The sequence below is a fragment of the Polistes fuscatus genome, unplaced genomic scaffold (genome assembly GCF_010416935.1).
Source record: "Polistes fuscatus isolate 324 unplaced genomic scaffold, CU_Pfus_HIC Scaffold4, whole genome shotgun sequence".
NCBI lineage: Eukaryota > Metazoa > Arthropoda > Insecta > Hymenoptera > Vespidae > Polistes > Polistes fuscatus.
In genome coordinates this window covers 11,822,971-11,847,267 of record NW_025113118.1, presented here as the reverse complement: position 1 = coordinate 11,847,267, position 24,297 = coordinate 11,822,971, and the positions used below count along the sequence as shown (strand labels likewise).

Here is a 24,297-nt window from a genome sequence, read left to right as displayed (position 1 = left end):
CTAGAAAGAAACGATATAGACGGGGGTGGTTCACGATAAGATACTCTAACGCACTTGTTAAAACACTTCAATCAATTTATTTATCCCTTTTTTTTTATATATATATAACATAACCGATATCGAATGATCGGTCTTTAACAAAAATTATATATTTTCTTCTCTTTTTCGTTTTTTTTTTTCTTAACTGAAAGGCTATAAATAAATAAAATAATATTTACAATTAAAATTAAAATGCAATAACATTTAAATTGGATAAAATTAAAAATCGATTACATCAAATTGTTGAAATATATAATATCTAATGTGTTTATTATCCAATTAAACGTCGAGATATTATTATTTTTATAAACGTTTGCGGTAGAAGAGACGAACGAAAAATTTCGCGAACTAAATGGGGAATACGAAAATAGATAAATAAATAAATAAAGAAATAAATAAATAAATAAATAAATAATATTTTTCTCCCTAACGAATTTGTTCGACGAGACGAATGAGAATGAAAGAATCAACGGGAAACGGCGTACGTTTATAGAAGCTCGCTGGCTGGAAGCCCAAAATGCAAATTCGAATATCGAACGACTCGTGTCAGGTGTACCGGGTCTCGGATGGTGGAAAGCACGGAAAAATAAAAAGAGAAAAAAAAAATAGAAAAAAGAATAAAAAACCGCAGCGCACCCTTTTCCTCGCTCGTTAACCACCCGGTTTTTTTTGGCCATTCAACGCGCGCACCCCGGCGACGACGACGACAACAACGACAACGATGACTACGACGACGAGGACAACAACTAAAACACAAGTGCAACAACGCAACTGCAATACAACAACAACAGCACCAACAAAAACATGAACACGTTCAAACATATCCATTCCCCTGTTTTGCGACGGATTAAACGCGCTTCTGTTTTTCCGGTAACACGCGTCGAACTGGTGATTCATTCCACGTGGTACAGGAAACTTTTCGTGCCTCGATACCCTCACCACACTTCTCCTCTTTTTACCGCAATAACATACTCCACGAGGGTAGTTTATTAAAGAACAGTGGTGTACGATCGAGAGTTACTCGCGTCGAACTGGTGATTCATATGCACATTATATTACACATATCATTTATATTACATACACATCCATATACACGCTTTACATTTTCATTTTTCTCTCTTTTGCTTCGGTTTTTTTCTTTTTTTATATTTCAACAAATTTCATTTTTTCCTTCAAAAAGTTTCCCTTTATTTTCGATACTTTCTATAAAAAACAAGCTATTAAATTCGATTCACGTTTTTACGAATACATATTATATATACATACATGTATATATAACGTTGTAATTAATTTTCACTTTAAAGTACAATATCTCTCTCTCTCGATATAAAATTTAAATAAAACAACAATTGTTCGATACCTGTTAAATACGTGTTCTTTGAAAAAATGATTGAAACCATCGTTACAACACTTACACCAACATTCAATAGAAATTTTAAATATCACTCGATTACTCACGTTTTCTCAAATCCGCGTGATTTTTTTTCTTTCTAATCACTGTTGCACTTAAATCAATATCACAAATTTGAAAAAAATTATCAATCAATTAACCAAATAAACTATATCGTCAATATTTTCCATAGGTAAAACAAAGTTTCCAAGAAAAAATTCTATCATTTCTTTCGTTCGAAGATTATCGACGAAGAAGATAAGGGGCGGTCCTGTTCTCTGGGTAAAAATGGTAAAAATGTGAATCGTTTTCTACTCGTTATCTGTTCGTTGAAATCGGTTTGAAGTACGCGAGAGACTTTGAAAACCCGTGGAAAATACGCGATCGACAGAAACGGAATGCACGAGGAGGACTCGAGACGTCTTGAAGGTGGAACGAATCGTGAAAAGTGTTGAAGTTAAAGAAAGAAAGATAAAAAAGAGAGAGAGAGAGAGAGATACCATTCCTTTCCGGCATGTAACGTCTTTCCTCCCTACCAGCCACCTCCTCCCAACCCCACCCACCGTCTCTCCCTAACGTCCTCTGACTCACGTCTTAGACTATGACTCGACTCTGTGAACGAGAAAGAAGCACGAGGAGTGGGGATAAAAAAGAAGAAATATGTATGTATGTGTATGTGTGTGTGTTGTAATTACAAATGCAAAATGCGTAGATCTACGCCCCTATCTTACGCCTAGTTTCCATACGAGACTTTTAATTGTTCGTTATTAAGTGTTTCAAGACTCTATCTTCGATGGTGTAACAGTCCCCTGTTATTTTATTTCAAGACTTTTCCCAGTAATTATCTATCCCGTGAATTTACGCGTATTTGCTAGTCACTCGCATTAGTTATTCAGTTACGTACGGTGTACTCGGATAAGTTAGTTAATTTTTTGCAATATAATTTAGTCGATCGATAAGAGTGAAATAATTAATAAACGGTTTTAACCTTTAGTTCGGTTCGAATTTCATTCGTTAAGTAGTTTTTGATTATGTTGGATGATAAGTGGTAGAGTGGATTTACGAACAAGTGAAAAGTATCAAATGTGGTAAAGCTGATTTTGAATTTATCGAATGTGGTTTTCCTACCCCCATGGGAAAAGAGAGAGAGAGAGAGAGAGATAACGAGTGGGGGGTAGAGTTTAATGCGAAAGATTTATTGGGCGGGTTCTCGTTCAATGAATATGAACGTGATTGAATGGAAGTCGTCGTCGTCGTAGTCGTAGTCGTATATAAATGCATAGGCGTAGGAAGTAGATGAAAAATATTGAATAGAAATGTTTCATTGAATCTCTGAATGAAATCTTACAATTAAATATTTTTCTTAGAATTAGATGAGTATATCGTTGGATTATGGTTAACGGTAGTTGTCGGTAATTATTAGAAAATAAATGTGTGAGTTCTGAAGATCGGAAACCTTCTGGTTGTTATTTCCTCCGTTACGATAACGGTATCGAGAGACTGTCGTGACATGAAAATACGCGAGTTTCTCTCTTTCTCTCTCTCTCTCTCCTTTATTATTTTTTATTTCATCGTTTTACCATCTATGGTAAGTAAGACTTTTGTATATGTAATATTTTATATGCGAGTATGTGTACGCTTGCTTGCTTGCTTGCCTGCAAGCGAGCACGTGTGATATCAATGATGGAGGAGCGACAGGAAATCGAGTCTCCATGAAGACGCTCAAATGAGAATCAACTACGAAATGTATATAACACGATAAACATTCCTTCGCGTACTTTTCAATCGAGTAATGAAGACACGTACTTACATAGGGCTGGCTGCCTCACGCCATTGACTTTGCGCTTAGTCCTTTTATTTTTCTTTATCTGTTTCTTTCTCTCTCTCTTTCTCTGTTTCTTTCTTTCTTTCTTTCTTATTCTTATTTTTTTTCTTTTCTATCTATCTGTCCCTTTCTCTTTCTTCCTTTTTACGTTTCTCACGATGTACGACTATGCGTGGGAGAATTCCTCTTACCTCGTGTGTCTCACGTTGTTTTTCATAAATGGAATTTAATTCGGGATATATTTCATTCACTCGATTTCACCGAACCCTGCACTTGAACTCCCCCCTCCTGTCCCGTCCGAATGATCATTAGGCATGTAATAAAGGAATCAATTTTTGTTCGTGTATAAATAATTAACTTTTTCTCTTTACAATGACATATTTTGTCATATCGAATAATTTAATTATATATATAATATATGTGAAATGAAAAGCACAAAGAATATTTTTAATTAAAAATATTATCTTTTCAAAATATAAATAAATTAATTTTGTAGCGAAATTAATTTAGCTGCGATTATATGCGAAAGGAAAATCACGGTTAAAACGGGATGACGATTGAGAGATTAATCTTTGATGAATCGTGATTAAATATTTCAAGGAGAATTATAAGTGAACGTAAATGAATGTTACATGAAATGATCCATCGATAAAATCCGATCCTCGTGTAATCGAGATCGTCGCATAAATTCCCTTCCGACGTTTACTACTGTATTGATAAACGAACTACACTATGTTGAACGCGTTATATACGTTAATGAGCAATCAATTTTAGCTAACCCTCACGGTCGCTGTATTTCTGCCGCAGTATGATGCCGATGAATCAGTAAAGCAGTGAGTCAATATTTTACTTATACCGATCGACCTACAATATTTTCGCGTATTCGTGTCAGGCTTTCTCAAAAATTTTCATTCGCACGTACGTAGGTATTTTCAATTGGAATTCATTCGCCATTGTAATGTACTCGAGAACTCATTTTTCCGACGGTGATTCCTATTTTTTCTCTTTCTTATAAACATTTCTTTTTATTTAATCAATATATATATCCTAAAAGAAATGTAAAATAAATTTTTAAAATAATAAAAAAAATATTTTTTTGAGTGTTAATAATAATTTGTAAATATTTATGATAGCAAAATATTTTAGTATTTTAAATATAATATTATACATAGTCTCTCACACACACATACACACAATATTCATAATATAATAAATGCATGATTATAAATACAGCATTTATATATATATTTAATTGTATACGTACTGATAATTTATTTATTGATCAATTTAATACTGATCACTTATATTACATATGAATTATTACTTTCAAATATCAAAAATATGAAAAATATTTAAATATATCTACCTGAATATAAATAATAGATCACTTTTTAAAAAATTCTTTAAAATTCTGTTCTAAAAATTTACGATGCATTATCTTAGAAAAAATAATGGGAATAACTATTTAAAGAGAATTTCATATCCTCGGTAAGACATCTTTTATGGAACATTAGCCTCTTCTGACCCTCGTGATAAATCTTAAGATACTAAAGAATCCCTACGTTAATATCACGCTATTTTCTATCCATGCATCTTCCCTTTACTATTCCTTTTCCTTTTCCTTTTTTTTTTTACTTTTTTTCTTTCTTTCTTTTCCTATCTTTCTCACTTTCTTTCTCTTTTAGTCTTCCGATGGACAGAAATTTCGCAGTAAACTCGAACTAGTTCCGACAAACAACGTCTCCAAGGGAGAACAACAGAATGAACTCTCTTGTTGAGAGGAGGAGGAAGAGAAGGAGGAAGAGATCCTGATTCGCAGTGAATTCGACCGTAAGTGGAAGACTCTCGTCTGGACGCGTTGAGAGGATTCGTTATCCTAATTCTGGATTCCCCCGTTTGGAAAATTTGGCGACGAGAAAGTTTACTAAAAATAAGCGAATCGTCCTTGAGATTTTTATTTGGAAATAAAATAAGCGAACTTTTTCGAAGTAATGCGATAACCACTTTGTAATCGTCCTTGACGAAACAATTATTTCATACAAATTAATTATTTAAAAAAATGTTATCAGACGAATGGAAAAGTTAAAATGCGATCGATCGATTAAAAAAATTGGTGTGTGTACTTATGTACGCACGTAAGAAGTTATACTTCTTTGCCGTACCAAAACGAATATAACCTCAATAACCTCAAAAATAACTTCAAAAAAAAAATAATAATAATTATATATATACATATAAGAAAGAATAAAAAAAAGAAAAAGAAAATATCAAAATATAGATATCAGTCCACACTAAATATAAGAGAGATATATCGAATTACTTCACGCGTCAACAGCCATGGCGCGGTGATAGCATTGGTTCCCGCTCGATCATTTAAGTCAAGCAGCGCTGAGTACGATTAGTACTTGGATGGGTGACCCGCTTGAGAAAAAAAAAAGAGGAAGAAGAAGACAACTTCATGCCGTAAATTTGAAATCGTTTTGCCGCGCTTCGTAAATACCGACAAACTTCATGGTGTCGCTCCCATCACATTTTCCCAAACGCGCCAAAAGAAGTATAACCTCAAAAATGCATAATATAACGAGATTCGAATCGAAAATTAAGATTTTGTAGAAAGGGGAGAATACAATTAGCATGATTTTAAAGAATACGAAACAAACGTAATTCTAACTCGATGAATATACAAATAATTGATGTATATTAAATCAACTTGTAAAATAAATTAAAGAAAAAGTTCAAGAATATCGGATCGGATCAATTATCATAAATAGAAAATAAGATCTCAAATTGAGGAATAAAGTTTTAGTCGAGCAATTGTAATTAGCATATTTCGCGGAATAATAACAAGCGTGTTCTAACTTGATTTAAACAAACTAACTTAGTGATCTTTAATTCATGAAGGAAACGATAATGAAATAAACGTCATTATTTTCATCGCCTCGACGCACGAGAAACTCGTTTAACAAACGAATGTACGAACGAACGAACGAACGAACATTACGGGGTCCGCCATGGTAGTGAGATACTTGATGTCATCTGCTAGGATTTCGTAAGCAAATGCAAGAAAGTTCAGTGAATCGGTAGATCTAGCATGATAGGAGGAAGGATTTCTTGTCAGTTTAATCCTCGTTCCTTGAATTCAAGGAACGGACGGGAAACTCGCCTAATGTCGTTTAGTGAGCTTTACAAACAGGAAAGGGAAACGTACGGAAAGGGTATGGGTGCGGGGGTGGGGGGGGGAGGAAGGTAGGGAAAGAGATATAGCAGTTGATAGTAGTTGATCTTACTATAGAAATTACGGTAGAAATATGATACAAGGATGACGAAAAGATGATCGTGAGTTAGTCACACAATTTTCCTTATTTTATTTTAACGAATAAACTATGATGAAGCGAGATAAGATCTTAAAAGAAAAACTTTACGGTGTTCGATATTGGATCGTCTCGTTCGTTTTAAAACGAACTACGGGGAAAATGTAACGAAGTAAATGTAAGAAGAAGACGGCAGGCGAGATCATTTGTTATTACTAAGTTTTATCTGCTATACTTTTACTTTTGTTAGAAAACATAATGTACGTTCATTATAAAATAAAGTATCGTTGTAAGAAATATCGTATAAAGGGAGAGAAGTGATCTCGGTTTGTCGAGATACATTGATTTTTTATTATGTTAACTGTTTATGATACTCACTGTAATAAGAGATATCACAATTTGAAAAGACGTTAAGTGTAATAATATGTATATATATATTCAAGGATGAAACAGAATATGATCGGAAGAAGAAGAAAGATGAACATGTAAATTGTAATGCAATAGTATAAAAGATACTGTAAAAGATTATTTATGGTACTTATGTGAAAAGAAAGGAAAGAAAATATTTCTTACAACTGAAAGATACCCACAACGACAGATTTTACATTTCAAACTAATAATTCTATATTGTTACCTTTTAATTTTGATTTTATTTACAGATAAATATTATTCAATTGTAAAATGACAATTCGTTTTAAAGATTAATATCATTTCATCGGGTTATATTATATTACCAAATAAGTTTGGTGTAAATTAATAATAAGAAGAAGAAGAAGAAAAAAAGAAAAGAATTTCCGAATATTTTTAATTCGCATAAAAAACCACGTTAGGATTATACGACACGTGAAGACATTTTTGAAATATCTTTTGAAAATATTGCGAGGAGAAATAAAATGAATCTAAGGTACGAGAGGTTCAAACGTTGGTGTGAAAAAGCTCAGGATTAATGCACGCCTCGGTTGATGATTTAATTGCAAGTACGTCCTGTTCGTCGGACCGAACGAATGCCGGTGAAAGAAGAAAAGAAAACGGGGGAAAGAAAAAAAACAAAATAAAAACAAATAAATAAAGAAAGAATAGGAGAAAGAAGATAGGGAAGAGGAAAAATGAAAGGTAACTGAAATAAAATTCTACCCCGTGGCGGCGGTAGGTGTCGTAAAGGAAGAAAAGAAAACTATTTCTTGTCTCGGTGGTTTATTAACCTCTGATTAAACTCTTATCGCGCGAGGAAAACGATTAAACGACATTTTCACGAGGAACGAGTCGTAAAATAGACTTTTTTTTGGCGAGGGATGGTGGGAGGGGAGGAAGGGCGGAAGGGGGAGGGATGAAGAGTGTTTTTATCTTTTTTCGTCACGAACGACTTCGATGGACGAAAGGATTCTTTTCGAAATGGTTGAAAAGGCAAGAACGTGCAACGCGGGTTAAGTTAATTGGATCTTCGAGTTCATTCTTCTCGCTTTCTTTATGTTATTTCTTTCTCTCTCTCTTTCTCTCTCGCTAACTCTCTTCTTTCAACCGTTCTATCTTATTTCTTCTTTAATTTTCTTTTCTGTTTTTTTTTCTTCTCTCTTCTTTATTTATTTAGTTTCGTTTTTGACGACACGTTGCATTCCACTCCATCAAGGATTCTATTTGTCTTCGTTTATTTTTTTCTCTCTCTCTCCCTCTCTTTCTTTTTTGTTTTCTAATTTTGTTATTCGTATCTATCTTTTCGCGTTAAAACAGAATTTTACGACGGACTCGATTCGTTAGTTAAAGGGAAGTTACTTTAAGGATATCACATGTCGAAGGATGTTAGTTTAGTCAGAAACATTTATTTTTTTTTCTTTCGGTCGGTAGATTAAATCGTTCGCGTTATCGATTCGTGACGAGAAATTCTGGTCGGTACAATGAAACAAAGATAAACGATGACGTTTTCATCTACTATCTTGCGGTTTATCCTTCATCAGAAAAATCTCTGACTATTACCATAAAAAAAAAAGGTATGAAATGAATGCGTTTCGATTTATAACTTCGTCGAAGTTTTTTCCTTAGCGAATTCTAATGAATGAAACATCTTAGAAAACTGATTACCACGCGATTATTCTAAGAACTCGTGAGTTTCCGCCGAAGGATCGTACCATCTCTTTCTTATTTTTGTTTTTTGTCTATTTCTATCCTATATCACGATCCCGATATAACTTTCAACGGTTAATAAAGTGGACGTCAGTACGTAGCACGTTAACGCACGAACTTTGACCCCTTGTCGGCACGATGAGAGAGTATCCACGCGAATTCAACGCACCGTAAAAGTAAGCGCGTTACACTCGCAAGAAATTTAATACTTTCCTCTACCTCTATATTTCATCAACATATAAATACATAAATATATACATATATATATACATGTACACACATACACAAGTATAGAAAGATACGATGTGCTCGTATTTAGAAGCTGTAAATCAGTGAGTCGAACGCAAACTCTACTGGTAAGACGATAAATCAAATTCATCTTTACGCTTGCTCTTCCAATCTCTCTTTGATATAAATTCGGTCTATGGATAAAACCAAATCGAATGAAGAAGATCAAATCGATAGATATATGCTTCCTATTTTTTCCCTTACTTTATTTTATGCATATAAAGGTAAGTGTATATATATATATATAGAAGATAGATTTTATTTTATCCAAAGAATACCACAAGTCTTGTCTCGAACTCTAAATCGATCCTACCAACCTACTTACTTACAGCTTTTGTGTTCTTTCGCATGAAATATGCAAGATACGAAGTTGCTCTATCTTTGCGAATCAAAAACAAAAAAAAATAAGAGGGAAAAGAAAAGTTTATGTAAGAGTTGAATACGAACGCTTTTGTTTATTTTAACTAACGGAATTCGATAGTTTTCTTTTTTTTCTTTTTTTCTTTTTTTTTTTCAATGTATTTTCAAGGAAGGCTTTGCACTTTTCGAGCAAATCAATACGCTCGCGACTGTATATTTTTATTCCACGATAAAATAATTATCTATTTAATTGTTTTCTTTCGTTTTTTATTTATCGTTATTATTTACCGAATCAATATTACTAATAAAACATTAATACAATACCGATGCGACATATGATAACTATTAACAACCAATTGAAAATTGAACAAATTACAATTAAAATTCAATCAAACGAATTAATAGATACTGATTAAATAAATAGAGTTCTTTTTCCTTCTGTTATTTCTATCGATTTGTTCGTTTGTAAAGTAACGTGAGATATTAACGAGAGTTTAAAAGAAGAAAATAACAAAAAATAAGTTTAAAAAACTAGAATAATAACATGGACCGTGAAATTCTTCATAGGATACGCAAGAAACTTGTTTACGAGGGATTCGAATCGAAACGGTACTCTTCTTTCCCTTTAACTCATTTCCGAACACGATCGACATATATATCTGTACACATGGGTTTACATAGGAATAATCACACATACAGCAGAAACTATAGATATGTACTTACACACATCTCTCTACAACACTTCTGTATATAGTATATCCGTTTGTGAACACGTATCTTCCTTCGAGCCTTCCCCCACTCCTGGCATCATCGAGATCAATATTTCGTATGAGACAACACTTGGGTTGCCTGCAGCACACCTTTATGGAGAGCAACGATAAATCTTGATCTCGATGCACCACGGATGATATCGACGAGCACCAGTTCCGATCACGTTAAACGCTTTGTCACAATTTATATCCAAAGATCCAAAGATGCTAGATTATCTCGATTTTATTATAATCGAACTAGATCATAAACGAGGACGACGATCTTATCTTATCTTCGATCTTTCTAAACATCTCGTTCAAATATATCACGAATATTATTTATAAGGAGAAATACAATCTTTAATAATAATAATAATAATATGCGAAAATTCGCAAGTACGACTACCTTTTTTTTTATTTAGACCTCGCTAAGACATTTCAAAGTGACTCGTGTTGCTATCCGGACGGTTTGCAAGAGACTACTAAACTAACGGCAATGTCACGCCTTAGGTACGACCAACTACTACCTATACCCTATCCCCCCACTTAACCTTTCTCTCTTAATACATCTATCGTAGAAAAACTCTAAGCATACGACATCTACATAAATATTATTCTATCCTTCATTTTAATTCGGATTGTTCATCGATCAAATCCGTTAGACAAATATATATATAATATTATAGATGAGCGAATTCATTTCTAATTCCAAATAAAAAAAATAAAAATAAAAGGGGGGAGGGGTTGGTGTGAATAGGGGGACATCAATTCACTTTGATAATATATTATAATACTTTTAGGCGGGTGGGGGGGATGTTAAAACGATAATATCATCTTTGAAAATTTCTAACAATGTCTAGTAACGATCCACCACCACCATCGTTTTCCTAATATTCTGCTAAATCAGCTATTTTCATTTAGGAGAGAAGCTGACATAGGTTATACTCTAAATCTGTCGCTTGCAAAACGGAACTAAACGACGGTACCGTCACCAACAGCATCACCAGCATCAGCAGTAAAGCCATCGGCTTCTTCGAACGACGTCGTGTGGTCGCTTGCTGGATACCCTTTCACACGCCGACGACGTTGGCGTCACGACGCCCGTGGCAGAATGGCTGACCTAGCAATATATTCTTCTTCCACCGAACCATTTCTCTATCCCTCTCTCTCTCTCTCTTTCCCCTTCCCCTTTTAATAGAACTAAATTCTACGCGCTAAGGGAATTTTATTGGTTAAGATTCGAGATGCAATATCCTATTCCTCCACAGTTCGGGATTTTAACTAATGACTCAGCAAATCATTTTCCAAAGATTCTCCACCCTGATAATTTCGGTAACGCTCTTGACTCTTCTTATCAATGAAAACGAGAACGGAATTAAGATGTTCCAAGGATTCGATTAGGATGCTAACCTAAACGTGAAATGAAATATTATTTAATTGACTTTGTTCGTCGTTTGAATCATTGGACATATTCTAATATAATACTTTTTTTATCTTCCTACATGACATTAACTACAATGAGCTCGGCAAATAAATTTCGTAGATTTTCATTCTTGATAATTTAGTATCTATACTTCATATTGTTATTGACTTTTTATCTTATCGATGAAAACATGCACCTGGTGAACATTTTAATGGGATGGGAGGGAAGGGGGAGGGGCGGGGAGGATTCAATTAGGATTGGATACATCGAGGATAAAATATTAAACTCGTAGAAATTTGACGATGAACTTCTCGATAGATTTTACCTATTGTCATACGTCAAGAGAAAATCACGTTACTATAATCAGAGATAAGGAGTAAGGTATATATATAGGGAAGGAAGCTTGTTCGAGGTGAATTATTTAAGGACCCCGTTGTATATTACGATCGGTAACAATACGCGTCTCATCGTTTCCTATGCAACAATGTCTAAGATCTTGTCCTCTTCCCCCATTCCCTCTTTCCATCCTTCTCTCTCTCTCTCTCTCTCTCCTTCTCTCTCTTATTCCATGTAGATCGCAATTTCTAGCTAGGCGAATGGGTACATTATACAAAGAGCTTGGGAAAATTGATCTCGTATACCTTAAATGAAACAAACCATGCGAATAGCTTCCATGGAAAATTCTATGTTAGGAGAATTTCGATTATTTTCGTCGATCCTGAATAAAAATCCATAAACGGAATGATTCTTTTACTGGTTATATCCTCTTCCTCTCTCTCTCTTTTTCTTTTTCTTTTTCTAGTTTAAAAGAAGCACGAATTACTCGTATAATATCGTACCTATTTATAGTACACATTTAATATCAAACGGGGTACTAGCCGATCTTGAATCCCTTATGGCCGATCATAAACTTATAGTTCAAGGGAGAAAACGATTCGAGGGTAATATCGGTTGGTCTCGTTCGGCCGCTTAATAATACGTGCCCCAAATGCAACTTTGCAACACACAAACTCTTACGTACAGATACACACACCGACATAGTCACAAACAACAACGCAGAAACTGAATTTAGTTGTGTCGGTGTAAACGTTCACGTTGATGCAACAAAATTCTAATCCCATAGGAAAACCTAGAACCCTTTTATACTTATTCACCCCTCCAACCCCCGTTCCCTTATTCGTTTTCTTCGTTCGTTCTCAAAACCATGTCGCCATTTTACAACATCCTCCTAGCGGACCTCGTATTTTTAGCCGGATGTTGGAACAAATTTAATTTCTCCTGGCCCTGAAAATGAAAGAGGTAGAGACGGTAGAGTAAAGAGGAGAGGGGAGGGCTACGGGAAGTCAGGAGAGGAGAGGAGAGGAGAGGAGAGGCTGTGCGAGGGAGTGAAACCTCTCGCTGGAGGAAAGTCCTGGGAACAATGGAACGAACTAACTCTGCCGGGTGTCCTGCTGTCTAGGAGGAAAATGAAAGAGGATAAAAATGCACACGGTTCTTTTCTATTCGTGAATTGTCCGGAAAATCTCGACTTCGTTCAACTCGTCTGTATAATACAGGATCATTTCATGGCCGGAATAAGCTATTATTCTTCGATGCGAAACTACTACTTCTTTGGATGTTCATTTTTATCTTCTCTTTTTCTTTTTCTTTTTTATTCTGCTTAAAACCTGGAAATTGGCTTTAAATGTCTCGTAATAACAGGTGTTTCCTTTTTGAATCGATATTTTCAATCGTTATAAATCGAGACAATTATTTTTATTATGTAATATAATAAATATCAATAAATAATATCATAAATATCAAATTATAATAATTATCAAATTAATATAAATATCATCATTAATAAATATCAAATTACTACTAATTTTTTACTAATTTTTATTTTATCAATAAAAATTTTCTATTATTTAGATCTGTTTTAATTATTGATAAAATAAAAGATATTAAAGGAACAATATTTGTTGGTTACTTTCGTGAAATATTTCGTATTTTAATGGATGAATATTTTTATGCATTTTCTTATCGAATTATACGAGCAGTCTGGCAATTGTTTGTGTCAGTCGACTATTCCTGTGGGTTTCCTCTCTCATCGCGCAACAGACATCTCTGAGCGGATAGACAGATAGAAGAGGGTGAAAAAAATAGTGAGAGAGATAGGGAGAGAAAGAGAGAGAGAGAGAGAGAGAGAGAGAGAAATTAAATTAGTCTTGCTTCATACGAGGGCAGATTACAATGAACCGGATGAAGGGTCTCCAAATTAGTGTCACACTATTCTTATTTTCATCACCGGAACAATGTTTACCCCGTGCTCGTACTTTAATACAATTAATTCATCTAGGAGAAAGAAAAGATGAAAATTTAGAAAAATGTATGAGAAGATAATTTTTGAACAAAAATAAACGTCGAAATTCTAATGAAAAATAAAAAAAAATTAACGTTGTCCTCTTATCTTTATTACTCTAATAAGTTAAATCAGACTTTCCTCGTTATAGTTATTTTACCTAGCGAAAAGTATGTGCATAAAAAAAGAAAAAAAAAAAAGAGAAATTATATAAAAATATATAAAAAAAGAAAAGTAGAAAATATGAGCATCGAAAAAAAAAAAAGAAAAAAAAGTATTTTCCCACGTTGTACTCTCTTTCTCTTCGAAAAATTGTAGGAAAATTCTATGAAAAAAAAAAAATAGAAAAAAAAAAACAAAAAATGAAGATAAACGAACGGTATATATATATACGTATATACCTACGGCGCGTACTACATGGAACAATTTAAAGAGAATAGAACAGAGGGAAAAAGCGAGAAAAGTTTTATGACGGTAACGAGATAAATTCGAAATACGTGCGAGAGAGGGTTGGGCACAAGCTGAAAATTCAACATTATCTTTAGAAGGGAAAACGAGGAAACTGTAGATTCTATACGATACTGTTAAATTACGTAAGCGAAAGCGTCGAGAACTAAACTGCAGTAAGCAATGTCAAAGTTGTGGTAGTGGTAGTATCACGCTCGTGACCTGAGTAAGCTCTGACCCTGGCCCGCATCCGACTAATGTATATAGGAATATAGATATAAACACAAGCATATATATGTATTAAACATGTGTATTCCCTAAAACGATTCATACGTATATGTTTCTATGTATACGTATGTTTACACACGGTATATATCCTGTGTAAACTGAACAATACGTACTTCCGCTTTTATATATTTTTGTTTCTTCAAAGAATTTGGTAGTACTTTTTGTAACATATATATTTTGTAAGAAAAAAGGATAATTAATTATACTCGTGTAATAATCTCTAACATACGCATATAGTTTAATGGCACGCTGAATGGCATAATAATTTTATGTGACTTAATCCTAAAGCCAACGCGCATTTTTTTTATTATACGTTAGATATTATATTGAATTATTATTTAAAATATATAAATTAAAAAGTATGTAATACTCACCATAGCATTTAACGTATTAACAATGAAATGTTTGTATGTATTTTGTATATAAATTTATCTATATACTTTATATGAAATATTTGAAAATATTTATTTAATATTATTATTCGAAATATGTATAACAGAATGGTCTCGTATTAATGAATTCCATTGTGTATGATCTTCAAATAATTAATGGAAAAAGTGTTGAAAAATTCGATATCCTCTTTAAATAAAAAAAAAGAAAAAAAATATAAAAAAATTCTCATAAGAAAGAAGAGAGAGAGAGAGAGAGAGAGAAAAATTTGTTCTTCTATTTATACAGATATCGCGTGTCAAAGTAAATTTTTTATTTTGAAATAAACTTGTGTTTAATCATCGAGCATTACGGTTTTCTAATCCTTCGTAATATCAGTGAAGGATTCGAGGCGTAGTCTGAGCTATTAACCCCACTCATAAATTTAGAATACACCTGAGCTCCGTAACTGCAAGCCATTAAGATCCGACAGTTTCGTGTCGTATAATAAGCAATCGGTACAATTTTTACTATTCCCGATAAATCCGTTAAGAGTTACGAAGGGGAGGAGACTTTTCCGTGCGAATTTAACGACGTGTCGAGTTGTTTAACGGAGTGCATATCAATCGAGTCGTGATATAACTAAATTAAAACTAAAATAACGAGAATATACGATATTATCGTACAAATTGTAAGAATGACAAATAACCGAATGCTCGCTATTTATTACGGTAGATTATTTTTATTCATTTATAATAATATGTATTTTGTAAAATAAACGATGGAATTTATATGAATATTTGGTTCGGTATAAATTATTAAATGTCGGATCGCATTTTGTTGTTGGTTTATGCAAAATTTAGATGAAAATTATTGACAGGTTACATTATTAGATGTACATATTTTATTATCAATATTTAACATTTATTCCATATATATATTGAGAGATTTTATATTAACAGATGTAATGCTGACTAATATTACGTATCGATATTTTATTATAAATAATGATCATTTATTTCAAATAATAAATAAAAATGTCGACAAAAATAGACCCGATAAACATCTCAGCCATATATGCAAATCTCGTTGTTAGTTTTTGTGTTTACGTTAAATTACTTATTTGTTCTCAATAAAAAGAAAGAAAAAAAAAAGGAAAAAAATACATGCGTGCAGTTCACACGCGGTAGAAGTGAAACCTATAGAAAACTAAACTTCATGAAAATGAGACGAATGTGTTTACATTTTATACTACATATACAACATTACGTATGTTAAGATATATATATTTGTCTCTTTTTAATGTCGTTTCATCGAGTTTCAAATCACAACGATTCTAAAGAAGTTTTCACTTGAAAAAAAATCCGATTGAAAGTCTTAAACGCTGCTAGTGATTTAAAACGTGTAACAGAAATCGTGGTAGCCCCAACGACGGTGAAACTTTATTAATTCCTTGAAAGTTTGTGTGTGAAAGGACCTGAGCCAGCAATCACTCGAGAGTTTACGAGTTTCACGAGGACATTTACGTGAAGTAAAGAGGAAGGAACATCCAAAGGCTATCCTAAGGCTATTTTAAGGATGTCTCAGAGGATCCGTGGAAGATTCCACGAAAAGGACTACTAAATAATTACCCTAATTTTCCTTTAAACTTTTCACCGGCTACTCGCGCATATCTACAACCGAAAGAGAGCAAAAGAAGAATGGAGAAGAAAAAGAAAAGGAATGGAAAGTGGTGTGCGTGGATGGGTTTAGGCGGGGGAAAGGGGAAAAGAAAAAAGGGGGACGGGGAGACGGTTCGAAGATGGTATAAGAGTAAATTACAGTGACGGGAATAATGGTTCCGGCTAATTTACGAGGGGAAGAAATTAAAGTTTTTTGCGTGCATTTAGGTTGATGCTCGAGTACCGTAATAACTCGTAGTTTTCTTCTCTTTAAACCTTCAGTCGGCTACCCATCCACTTTCAAAGCATTTTCTACGTCTGTAACTTTCCTCTTTCTCGTTTCCCTCTCGTTGTACAACTCGCCAAATCCCTTCCGGCTAAGGTGGAATCTTTGAAAAGCTTAAGCTAAAAGGGAGGATAAGGTCGCAAAACTTTAAGGATTTTGAAGAGGTACGAGCGACGTAGATAGTTGCTACTGAACGCGACTGGATGAAGGTGGGGAAAGAGTGAGTAAGTAAGTAAGTAAGTAAGTAAGTAAGTAAGTAAGTAAGTAAGGAAGGAAGGAAGGAAGAAAGGAAGGAAGGAACCAAGGATTAATCGCACTTTCGACTATTCGCAGTTTCGGGGGAACTTGCTATTAAGAATCGCTATGAATAGAATATTTCATTATCTGTGGTCCGTGAATCTTCCGAGGAAGAAGGAACAGAACAGAGCAGAGCAGAGCAGAACAGAGCAGGTGCTAATTCTCTCAGATGTTACATCGCGTTGTCTTTAAAATAGAACCACCTAGACAACAACGTCGTTTCATTTTCCGAGTCATGAAATATCTAATCGATGGAACAGTGGGATTTCTAAACTCCGTGAATACTTCTTTCCGATTACGATATAACGAAGTAGAAATCACGAAAGGTACTCGGACGTAGGAGTGGGTACGATACTCTCATTCGTGAACCCGTCTATCTTTCTATAGAGAGGATATCTACTACTACAGGAGGTCAACATCGACCAGTTGGGTCAATAGAACGAGCCAATGGGATGGTTGTACACCTACCTTCCGTACATTACATAACGCGTTCTCTCATCGATTCCCTCAGCTTGTCGAGCAAACCGACTCGATAAGTTCCTCGATACATTCGAAATTAACTCTTCTACAACTCTCGACACACATTCTACTTCCATTCTACTATCTCTGGAAAAGGGAATATTCGTATAGGATTTGTCCTGATCAAACGTCGACCTTTTCGAAACTGTTTCTACTCACTCATAGAAGACATGCACGGTTGGGTTTTAACATTCTCGATAGTATTGTCCTTTCTATGATTTACCTTTGTCTTTGCATAATAAGTTTTACTTCACAATAACCACAAACTAACCCAATCCTATCTTTACTCGCATGAACTAACACACACTTACAAATGCTGACATTATTTAACAGAGAATGAGAAAGAGATGAGCAACGAAATAACTCGACTATTTACGAGAAACGTTATAAACGAACGAGTAATGACCGAGCTAAACTGTTGTCCATTAAAATTCGATCGTGTCAATGAACAGGATAAATAAAAAAAAGAAGCCATTTGTTTCTTTCTATTAAATTTCATGATAAATATGTACGTTATGAAAACATGATATTATATATTATGCTTGGATGGTTTCAAAAAAAAAAAAATTAATAAATATGAATTTCAAAGTGAACTCTCACCTAGATACGTCTTCCTGTGAAACGGCACGAGGCGTCGCGACGCCGTGAAGCGCGAGAGACGACGCATGACGAGATTCTTGGGAATACGGTAGCGTAGAATTATTCTCCAACGCCGACACTGCTCCATTTTGTTTACCTGTCAAAATAAAACAGACAGATCGGTAGATATTAAAATTAATCAAACTTAACAGAATCACATAATATGATATAAACGTACATTGACAGGTACACGTCTATCTAATTATTGTTTATTCACACTATATCTTACATAAATAATAAAAAAAAATATATTATTTTTATATTCCCCAGATTAAACTTTAATCGGATCATATGAGTTGACTATCACAAAATAAAAAAAAAAAAATAAAAAAGGGACCAATCATAAAAGCTTTTATTTGACATTTGTAAATATATCTCTATCAAAGACATGCATATCAACTGCAGCAACAGCGGCAGCAAACCTGTAAGCAGGTCAAATCCGAATAAAAAGATCGGAGTGATTTTATCGAGTGTTCTATCGGCCATAAAACTTGTCATAAAGAGAAATTAAAAAGTAAGAGAGGAAGAGAGAAAGAGAGAAATCGCGACGGTATGCGATTAAGAGCCGACAGAAACGAGCCACTCGGAAGACATCAACTGAAGCTTTGTTATACTCCCCCCGTCCCCCGTCCCCTGACCCCTCTATTTTTATTCGCGATATACGAGAAAACGCACACCGAAAGCTACAACGTTTCGCCATGCTGAAGAAAGGAATAATAAAAAGTTCGACGCGCGTTTGCTGTTCGCTCTCGTGAAAGAGAAATAAGAGAGAGAGAGAGAGAGATAGAGCAAGAAAGAGAAAGCATCGAACCATCAAAAAGCGGCAGCATCGACGATAAAATTTTCGTTCTACAGTCTCGCAAAACGAGACGAGAGGCAAACGACTTGCTCAACCTCCTCTCATCACCCTCTCCACCAAGCATCGCCCTCCCCCACCCCATCCCATCCTCATCCTCCACCCCATCCCTGCTCATTTTCTCTATCCATGAAATTTAGCACGTCCTCCGGCCATTTCTACAAAGATTAAGGCAAATATTCGGATAATCTTGCTGGAAGGCGAGAGCACCGATCCTCCCCACCCTATTCTCCTTCTTCTTCTTCTTCTGCCGCCCCCCACCGCCACTACCACCACCCCTTATGCTTCACCACCACCTCCTTCTCTTCTTCTTCCTCCTCCTCTACTGTCTTGATACTTCCACGTCGTTGTTTTAAAGGAGCAATTTGAATTCAGCCACGATAAACCCACACTCAAGAAGAAGTTTCTCTCTCTCTCTCTCTCTCTCTCTCTCTCTGTTTCTTTGCCGTCTCCTCCGACGTCTTACTCTTCCTCTTACATCGCCTCACCCTTTCTGTCACGAGTCCTGAACTAAGGACCGGTAGGAGGAGCCTAAGGTACGCATTCTCGTCTCGAGATGACTCAAGACGAGAGTTTACGAGTAGAGGCTGCTTTATGAAGACGATGAATAAGTTACGTTTACGTCCGATCACGGACTCAAGATAGAAGGAAAATTCTTATCTTGGAAAGATCCTAAGATCAAAAATTCATTTCTAACATTTTCTTCCATCCTATATTCTTTTACTAACGTTTTTTCTCCCTGTTTTTCCCTTTTTTCTTCTTGTTCTTCTTTTTGTTCTTTTTTTGTTTTGTTTTTCTTCTTTTACCTGTTTATCCATAAAATCAACATGCTTTTCATTTCAAATTTCAACACTGTTCTCGTCGCAGTCTATTTTTCTTATTTTTCTTTTCTTTTCTTTTCTTTACTTTACTTTTGTTCGAGAAATAGAGAAAGAAAAGAAGTGAACTTCTTTAAATGTTTATGTTGAATATGGTAAACGGTATCATGAGATAAAAATATTTTTATCTCCAAGTGGAAAAGAATTTTTATTAGCCTTTTTATATTTTTCTTTTTTTTTCTTTTACTTTTCTCAGTATCTTAAAATACGAGGACAAGAATTAATAATAATCAGTAATATTATTAACCCATTTTAATCATAACACTACTTAAGTTTAGTTCTCACAAATAGAAAAACTAATGTTTCTTATGCGAAATATTCCGTGCTTGGGTGCAAATTGACTTAATTTTGTTTTGTTTAGATTGTATTGACAAATTTTTGATAATTAATAATTGCGTTTTGAAGGAATATTGTGTTTTGATTGTACTGATACGTAAGAATTTTGTGAATACAATTAAAAGAAAGAAAATAATATATGATATATTATATTATAACCGTATAGACACTTATCTCTTCGTACTTAATTCTGCAAAGAAATGAACTGCAACACTTACGTGGTTGTGGTGAAACTGAACGATCTGAAGCTGGTGGTGGTGGAGGTATGGTGCCTTCAGGTTTAGCCACCAAGAGAACAACACGGTCCTGGGTTGCCTTCAAAGTAGCCACAGCTTCCTCGTGCGTCACGTTCTCAAGATTCTTGTCGCCCTGCTGAAACCAATAGAATAATCCTTAGAGATATCTCTTTGTTTAATCTTACAGATTATAGGAAATCTCATTCGAGTACTGAATCGTGAAAGTAAAAATAACGGGAAAAGAAAGGATTGATGAAAAAAGAAAAAAAATGTTCTTTTAATTGAAACGAAAGCTAATCTTGATGGAATGATATTGAGTGAAAAGAAAAAAGAAAAAGAACGAATGATCACTTCTCTATCTTTTCTTCCTTACTCGAGCGGTCTTGAAAGTGAGACGGGTCGAGCTAATTACAGAAGAGCGATTGTAGTGCGACATAGGAAAAAGCTATGGGGGTTTGAAACTTTTGGTAACACTGTCTCGAACATCTGACGAACTTTCCACGGACACGAAACAAGCTTAGTGGCACGTAATCATGCGCAAAGTTAAATCAACTTCAGAATCTAACACTTTGGACATCCTCTCTTATATATTATATATAGGTATTCGCAAAGTATATCAAAACATATACATATACATATAGACAGCTTTTGCCAGCTTTTTCGTTAGATGAGAAGAGCACAGAACGTCGATTGAGTAAGTAAGTACTTAAGGTTAATTAAGATTCTGAGGATATTTCAATAACGTACGAAGTAATTCATAGTTTGTAAAGAAAGTTATATATATATGTATATAGTATATACGATAGTAGATATCTAACGATTAATGTTCTTACTATAAATATACAAGGTGTTTTATAATATGTGACACTTACTTCAAAAATGGATAAGGGACACAAACAATGAATTTTTGAATTTTTTATTGTTTTTTGTACTTAACCCTGTTTATTTCTGAAGTGGGTCCCGTATATTACAATAAACTATATATATTTATTTATTTATTGCGTTTACTGGAATTTGAAAGAAATTAGAATAAAAATTTATCTAGAATGAGTTTAAAAATTGTTCTCATGGTCATAAATCAAGACAATAAGGAACCCCATATTCGTTTTAATCGCCACATTTTCTTTCTTCCATGATTCGGAAGTGAGAAACGTAAATGAAAAGGAGAAAAAAGAAAATAAAGGAGAAAGAAAAGAGGAAGCTGGAGCGTTGATGCGAAAGATCGTAATAGGAAGTTTCGAAATGACGAGAAATTCGCATCTACCGAGGCAAAATGGGAGATGATGGTAGCGCTGGTGATAGGAAATTAGCGAAAGAACGAATTCTTTTTTGTATATATATATACTGGGTGTTCCGTGAAAGTTCTGCTAAACTTCACGAGCATATTCCTGTGATTAAAATAATGACAAAGTTCCCTTTGTTTTCGAGTTAAAGCCAGTCAAATATTTCCAAGCAACCCACCATTTTTCCTTTTTACGCGAATCTCTTCAGAATGAAATAATTTATAAGATTTGTCGTAAAAACTTCTTTCTTTTTCTTTCGCAATTTTTATAAATAATTTATTAAAACAAAACTTTTCAATGAGTATTTTTTCTTTTTTAAATTATACACTGAACGACATTGAGGAGGACCAATTTTTCGTTTAAATTCATTACACAAATTTATAATTTACAATGACAAATTTGAATTCTTAAATTGCAGTAACGTTTTATTATTGAAATAAAGAAAATAACGAGGAAAATCTTTGATTGACTTTAACTGGAAAACAAAGCATTTCCGGGGCCACATTTATACAAACCATTTGTTATTTTGATTATTATAATCATATTCATAAGAAAGCTACTACGAAATTTAGGAGAAATCTTCTGGAGCACCCTGTATATATATATATATATCACTAAGTGATAGGAGCTATCAATTATAAACTTGCACGAGCTACGAACCGCCCTAATCTATTTTTCTCATCTGCACTTAACCGGCCATTCCGTTGGAAGTTTTATCTTGAAAATCTAGAAAAGTGTGTTAGTGGTGGTGATGGTGTTAGTCATGCCCTTTTAAAATGAAAAATGATCACGAGTTTATTTTTCTAAAAGGTACCACCTACCACTGATTAATCTGCAAATAGTAATAGATTATATATATCATAATTATCAACTAAATTATTTCGTTTAATCGAAAATTATTTGAATTTTTTTTAGGAAACTTCGCATAAGTTTGCATCTATATGTATATCTAATTTGATTAACGTGTTATATTGTCAATCTAATGTTAAAAATGAAGGAAAAATAAATATGTTTATTCACCATGGCATTTCTGACAGCTACCAATTTGTCCCCAACAACGAGACGACCATCCACTTGTGCAGCTCCACCTTCCATAATTTTTGTAACGTATATTCCATTGTCACCAGGTATATGCTGATTGCCAATACCGCCAGCGATACTGAAGCCGAGACCTTTATTTCCTTTGATCAATTCGATTTCCATCAGCTGCGTGTGTCTCCGCCGGCGAACGTACTGTTAAAATGGTAAAGAAAGCAAAATTTCATGAATCATGCAATTACATGTTACAGCAATACAGGAAGAAAAATTTTGTTTTCTTTTTTGTTTGTTTGTTTGTTTGCTTGCTTGCTTGCTTGCTTGTTTGCTTGTTTGTTTTCTTTTATTGTTTTTTTATCGTTTAGTTTTCTGTGCTTTACGTTACTCGTACCGAACGACATAGTTCGCTTCTTTTAGGTTTTTATTTTTAACAATTTTTATTGCCATGCTTTCGTTCACATCTAGGATACGCGGCGTTACATTTTTTTCGTTGGAAATGAAAACTAAAAATGGTTCACGTAGGAAAAATTAATTACAAAAACTCTATTTTATTTTTTCACAAAACCCTATCGATTCCTATCGACGAATTCGTAGTTTCCCTTCCCCCCCTCCTCTTCTTTGGATAACGTTCGCGAAACTAATCGAGAACGCGAAATAAACTGCGATCCTTTCGGGTCCGTTCACGTTGTGTTACAGATTTGAGATAAATTAAAATAAAATATATATTCGATTTTTACAATGGTTCAATTTTTGCAATTAAAAACAAACAAATTTTGAATTTTTACGATCGTACGACGAGGTTTCTAACCATTGATCGACAAATTTCGATTTTTATCTTTACTAACGAGAATAAAACGACGTTCCCTTCGAACGTTTCATAAGCATAAGCTCCGTATAGTACAAGTTGTTATCGCTTCACTCATAAATACATTCCTCCCCCCCCTTTTTTTTACTTTTTCTTATACGAAAACGATCGAGAAGTTCCCAAACGAAGAACAGAACTTTTCGAGAAGTGGAAGAAGAAAGATGATAACTGGCGAGACTTCTATATCTATTTGTCATAAAACCTTTTCCCGAATATCATCCCTTTTTCCCCCTCCCCCTCTACCTTCAACCTCCACTTTCCTCTCTTCCTCTCTTTCTTTCTCTTTTCCACTTTTTAAAAGTCCCGAAGCGACGATCATTTACCTGCTCTCTAACATAAGATTCCTTCCTTCTTAATGGTTCGTCTTTAAAAATGTGATAAACTTTTGAAAACGTCATTTGTTATAACGACGAATTTATTATTTTCCCTTTGTGCGACAAAGGGAGAAAATACTCGTA

General features: G+C 34.2%; 1 protein-coding gene across 10 annotated transcripts in view; it reads right to left on the bottom strand.

Moving 5' to 3' along the window:
* LOC122521129 (disks large 1 tumor suppressor protein) overlaps positions 1-24,297 on the bottom strand; it is a 380,822-nt gene that overhangs the window by 44,656 nt on the left and 311,869 nt on the right. For 8 of the 10 annotated variants that reach the window (XM_043641597.1, XM_043641592.1, XM_043641596.1 and 5 more), the window contains 3 exons: positions 22,960-23,172; positions 20,639-20,792; positions 18,312-18,447 (listed from right to left, as the gene is read on the bottom strand). In XM_043641597.1, the coding sequence (XP_043497532.1) occupies positions 18,312-18,447; positions 20,639-20,792; positions 22,960-23,172 (503 nt within the window). The remainder of the gene's footprint in view (positions 1-18,311; positions 18,448-20,638; positions 20,793-22,959; positions 23,173-24,297) is intronic. The other 2 variants (XM_043641593.1, XM_043641602.1) reach the window with 1 other exon arrangement.